The 6,375-nt window shown below is 29.8% G+C and overlaps 1 protein-coding gene across 1 annotated transcript in view; it reads right to left on the bottom strand.

The window, feature by feature from the left end:
- Positions 1 to 6,375, bottom strand: part of LOC106473385 (focadhesin-like) — a 37,674-nt gene that overhangs the window by 8,060 nt on the left and 23,239 nt on the right. The window contains exons 5-6 of the mRNA XM_022401832.1: positions 5,444 to 5,657; positions 399 to 543 (exon numbers count right to left, since the gene is read on the bottom strand). Of these exons, the coding sequence (XP_022257540.1) occupies positions 399 to 543; positions 5,444 to 5,657 (359 nt within the window). The remainder of the gene's footprint in view (positions 1 to 398; positions 544 to 5,443; positions 5,658 to 6,375) is intronic.

Below are 6,375 nucleotides of genomic sequence, written 5' to 3'. Positions count from 1 at the left end.
CTTGAATTATGAAAAACATGAATGGAGTGAAATATTTAATTAAATTATCTCAAAATAAAGCTTCATTTCGGTGCAATATTGAAATTAGCTTGAATTCTTCATAACCTCTGAATAGTGGGTGACCCAACGGGTCATGGGTAGTCTAGTTAAAAACTGAAAATAAAATGAAATTACAGGTTGATTTACATTATAGTTAAAAGTTCTCAAATCTTCTGCTTATAATACATACTTATTTAAAAACTTCACTGTCTGAAAAATAAGAAAATGTCAATAGACCAAGTCTTTCTTCTGATACCCAAAACATTTCTCAATGTTATTCAAAAATCTATAACCATAAGAAAAAAATTTTAGTAATACAATTTAAGTTCAACATAATAATAAGTTTCATCTTTAATTACCCTTAAGAACTTCCAAATCATCAATAGATTTCAACAGATCAATAAAACAATAGCCAGGTGTGTAAGATAGAACATCTTCCGGTAGCTTAGCCATCTCAAAGGGAGTGGCTCCAAAAGATGATGGTAACTTCAAGTTCTGCTTAGCCTGAAGCAAAGAAGTATTTCATAAATGTAAATTCACATTTAAGTATCTATATATTATATATATCTATACATGTGTAAAATAAAGTCATCCATCTGTCTGGTGCCTTGACAACACAAGTTGTTGTGAGGAACCGGTTGAATTAATTTTGATTCAATTTAGTAGAGAAAGTCAAGTGTACCCCCCTCCCAAAGATTAAGCTTAACCTTACCAATATGGGCTGTGTGGGATTCACCTATCTCATAACCACGAAAGTATCCACAAGAGTAATTATACTATAATTTTTGATAATGTATACATATCTTTACAAAATTTTGCAGATTATTAGTAAACATTACATACACAAAATATCAGGTGTTTAAATTAAGTATTAAGATTTTTTTATAAAAGATTTACTCGTGAATTTTTTCTTTCTGAATGTTGACTATACAATATGCAAAGTAATTTTGATTTTAAGATTAAAAATACTTTTTTTTATCTGAAAAGTGTTAAGTTTCATTTGCGTAATCTCTATATCCTTCTAGGTAATCATCAAATGCTTTTTTGAATAAAACTTTATATTTAATCTGTTATTTTATCAATGCTAGATCTATATGGTATTGGTCGACCTCATAATCATCATAAAAATTAGGAAATAAATCTAAATTACTTTTTTTGTTTTAGAACAACTGCAAATTCCAATAGGAAACCACAAATGTTTATTCTAAATAGCTTAAATCTCATAACAATATACATCTATTTATATTTTTAAATTTTTGTTTTATTGACCTTTGAACTGTGTCCAACTAAAAATACCCCGACACAAATTGAAAATTACACGGCACATGTGCAGCTCATGTTACCGTATCAAATAGCATAACACACAAGTGGCTGCCATGTATACCCCATGAAAAATTTTCTTTTTCTTTCTTTTTTTTACCTAATAAGTCTATTTTTTACATTTTAGTTACTTTTATAATAATAAATAGTGAAAAAAAAGGAAAAACAAAAAAACCTCGTACTTAAATATCAAACATTTTTATTTTCAGTAAAGCTTTATATTTTATCTGTTATTTTCTTTGCTGTAACATTATACTTGACTCTCCATCCTGTAGATAAGTATTCAAAGTATAACAAAAATAAAGGTTGCAAATGCAAAATAAAATGTTCAGTGTTGTTAGTATTGATCACGAAATTTCAAAGTACTTATGGTTATAGTTTACACTTCTCACGTTTCACACTTATTTTCTGTAGTTATTTTATTGCTAGTAGATGGCTTAGAAACTGGAAGAAACAAAATGAATAGTACTCTGTTCTTTTCAGTACGGACAGCAGAGTTCCAAAGCAAACCTTCTAGAGTTTCTTCTAAACTTTTTACACTTAGTTCCTCTGTTTATTCTACTGTTAGTGGCTGAAGTAGAAATCTACCAAATATAAAGCAATGAATCACCATTCATGTTTAGGTGTTAGCGTAATTTGAGCACTTTGACACCATCAATATTAAATATGCTCATGCAGCGCATTTCCCAGAACTTTGAAAACACAGTGGGGTAGAATTTATCAATTTGTTAACAATATAATGGTTACAATGACAATTGTCTCAAGTATTATAAAATGTTTATGTTATAATTTTGTAGAAAGTCTGAGTCAATCCAATAAGTCAATAAGCAGAAGTATCCTATAGAAACTATTCAAATTGCAGCTCTGACAATACAGTGGGGTAGAATTTACCAGCTTCTTTCCAGTACAGTGCTTGTAATAAGAATTGTCTAAAGTATGTTATAAAGTGAGAGAAAATATTTCTGATATGGCTCCGTACAAAGTTGTATCTAATCCAATAAGCTTGGGTGGTTGGGATTTAGTGGTGGTAGAGGTGTGAAAGTGCTTATGAACATCCTGTTTTCTATTTTATCATGCTTACACAGTAACCAATAAATGTGCAGTTCCAATATTTTGTAAGATATAGCGAGGTTTCGGTTACCATATATATATATGTGTGTGTGTGTGTGTGTGTGTGTGTGTGTGTGTATATATATATTATTATTACTATTTACAAATAGATATTTAAGTTTTCTTAAAACACAGAACAGTAAATAAATAATACTCAGAAAACAATGATCTCCACTACTTACGATGTTTTGAAGTTCTTTTTTGTACTCGTGAGTCGTACTTGCTAACCCTCATCATAAGCTTTGTTGAAATTCACACCGATGTTGAAAACAATAATTTCTATATACTTTATATATGCATTTTTGAATACCAAAAAAATGATATGTGACTATACCAATACCACAAAAATCTATTTTAATTTACCAGGCTTCTTCACTGTGCTGTATTTGTGTCTAAAAAAAATCTAATGCCTGTTTGGAAAATAGCATTGGTCATAATACTTCAAACTCTCCAACAATATAAGAGCTTTTCTCTCATAAATAACTTAGAAAAACTAACAGAAATATGTAGAGGAAATGTAGAGGTTTTGATTGGGCATAAACTTATAGGTATAAAAAAGCAGGCATATATAAACGAGTCTTCTCAAATAATGAAGTGGTGGGAAGAGCCAATATGGTGGATTCAATAAATATTATGATATTTCAGCAAATAGAAAAGGCAGGAGGTTCTTATTTTACATTCTAGCTTGCCAGTATCGGAAATTTGAGTTTATAATTCATAAGAAGCTACAGACATTGTACTGTGGACATCACAAAATGTAATCTGACCAAACCCAGAAGATGACGTACCAGTGTGACACACAAAAATCGATATTTAGCAATATTTTGATATTTATTTTCAAATTAAAAAATTAACTAATGTTTAATACTAAAATTTGAATTAAAATCTACAATTTGATACCAAGTTTATTGACATACATTCATAAAATAGTAGTTCAATAAAATTTTGAATGTAAGTACAAACGTGATGACATGCCCTCTCACACCTAGCTAGCTACCCATATCGATAGGGTTAAAATTGATAAGCATTTCAATTTTTTACTACATGAAGCAAACATCTCTGAATTTCTCATATTCAGTAAACCTGCATGGTAAATGATAGATATGCATGTTTTCCTTCTTACCCAATGAACCCAAAGAATGAAATGCCTAACCAGCAGAAAATTCCTGTACTACATATAAAAAAAGACTGTTAATAAAGTAACTATATTTTCTGTATTTTACTCTTCATTCTCTAAACTTTCTCATTGTAGAATGTTTGTTTTCAAACTTTTTTGTTGTTTTTTGAGCTTTGTTTGTGTGACACATGATCTGAATTGGCAAAAATATCTTCAAGAACATTTGGGTATTCTTACACACATAGTTAGTTTCTAATTTCAAGAAAATAATTAAGGTATTTCTTAACCCTTTCACTGATTAAGACGGTGTTACTAAATATTATATGTACTAAATCTATAAGGACAGAAATAATAATTTAGTTAATTTTAAGCTTTTCTTAATGTAAACATTATGAATATTTACCAAACTTTCATATCATTGAAAAAGAAAAAAATTTATCCATGGCAAAAAAGTCAAACTCACTAATAGCTTTTACAGAAAAAAAAAAAAGAATGCAATGATGAAAGAAATGCCACAAGACATTAATAAATATCTTATACTTGAATAAAAGTTGTAAAAACAATGATGTTTTTAGAGAAGTTCAAATTTTCAAATAGTTTCCAAGTTTTTCTAGGTTTATTTTGTGTTTAATATGTACACTCCAGATTTAAAAATGGAGTATTTTCATGTTCTGGTGAGTGATAAAATCCCAGGAAATCTGCCAATGAAACTAGTTTATAACTGATTATATTGTATTCTCTGATATGTTTGTTATCTCACTAATAAACAGATGGCTTGATGCTTGTTCACTTGAATGATTCTAGTATAAAATGACAAAATGACTATTGCAGCATGTCAATTATATAATACCAGGCCTCTTGAGATATCATAAAGCAAGGAATTTATAATATGTATCTGTTTGCTTCTGTCCTGAGCTGTTGTCCAAGTTTTAACACTGAAATTGTTTACATTTAATATAAATTATATCTATTGATATATTAGTAATTCATGGCCATGATGCATGATTGAAGTTATTTTCCTCTGTTCAGATCTGAAGAAGATGCATCTCCAAGATACAACTAGGTTGTGTTTGTTTGTTTGTTATTAAGCACAAAGCTTGATACAATGAGCTATCTGTGCTTTGCTCATTGCAGGTATCGAAACCCAAATTTTAGTGTTATAAAATATGAGACTTACTGCTGAACCACGAGGGGGGGGTATCAGGTTGTGACATAGCTTAAAATGTACAGAAGATAAGAGAAGGTTACTTAATTCTTTTTGATATGCTTGATTCAGGAAATAACAATATCATTCCTTTGAGTATTTTATGTAAAGCTTAGTTTGTGATGATTCATCATGAATTCTGATTAAGGTCAGTTTCATTAGCCTGCAAATGAGTCTGTTGCATGCTCTGACAGTTGTTGAAATTACATTTTACAGTTTAAAGACACTTTAGTCTGCTGTAAGTTTCTTTCTTTCAAAACTGTGCACTTGTTAGTACTTTTCTGTTTGATACACAACTATTTTGAGGTATTTGTATATCAGTTTTTTTCAAGCAGTAATTCTTCTTGCTGCTTTATTTACTACAAATTCTAAGTATTTAATTTAATTATGTCAGGTATTCACACTTTAAATTTTGTTTATGGCTTGTTGTAACTGCAAAACATTTATGTGGGACATCAGTGTCAAAAGTATAATTCATTTATTTTGAGCTGTATAAACATGTATATATTTGTCAGTGTTATTTATAAAACATATACATCATGTTATATATGTTTGATATGAAAAATATGAAACATAATGAAACACGTAATACTTCTTAATATTTTTTTCTTACAATAACTCTATAGAACAATATTAATGCCATCACTGAATACCTGGTCAGGCAAGAACTTAAGGGAATGTAAGTTAGCAGGAAATGTTGCCAATGTCTTGTATGCAGCTCCAACAGTTAGAGGATTATTTTCAAGTGATATGTGCCTCCACAACAGTGACACAATGTCTGACATAAACTTCTCATAATCTACAGTTGGAACTCCCACTTGTGAAACAAGAGACATGAATGCAAACAAATTCTTGATAACTATCGGTCTGAAAAATAAATTAAAAATTGTTATTAGGTGGATTGACAATGATGTTTCTAATTTTATATTTCAAAAACCCCTTACTAAAATCAGGTTAACATATTCGTATATAATTAAGGAATTTAATTTACTGAAGATACAACACACTGAACACTTTCCTTCAAACATTTAACTGCAGTAGATGTCCAGCACATTGAATGGCACTTTATTAGCACCACCACACAAACACCTTCATAGAACACTCTGTTTACGTGCCTGAACATGCAAAACACATTTATCATGTGAAATATCAGTAACTTCACAGTTATAGTTTTATTATGGTTATGCTGCAAAGTACAGAATAACGTAATGGATCTATGTTTCATGTATGCCAATTTGTAGGAGCTTTCTATATTCATAGGTATCTATCACCAAATTTTATCAAAGAAGAAGAAGATATCTGTCACCATAAATTGTTGATTATCATTAACCAAGAGAAAAGAGAATCAGACAGTCCAACATATGTAAGGTTACATCAGTATTGACCATCAACAGTGGTCAGAAGAATAAACATGATTTTCTCCAACTGTTCCATGAGAAGAAAATCACATAAACTATCTTGTGGCAGCCTATAATCATTCAACAAAATTGCTTATTTCAGGTTCAAACTGAAAAGCATGGCTTCTCAGAAAGCAAACCATGTAAAATGTAATGTATGACTGATATGGTCTGATGAGTTATAAGTT

The sequence above is a fragment of the Limulus polyphemus genome, unplaced genomic scaffold, assembly GCF_000517525.1.
Source record: "Limulus polyphemus unplaced genomic scaffold, Limulus_polyphemus-2.1.2 Scaffold6128, whole genome shotgun sequence".
Classification (NCBI taxonomy): Eukaryota; Metazoa; Arthropoda; class Merostomata; order Xiphosura; family Limulidae; genus Limulus; species Limulus polyphemus.
Note: the sequence above shows the minus strand (reverse complement) of the source record. Positions and strands in the feature narration are given on the sequence as shown.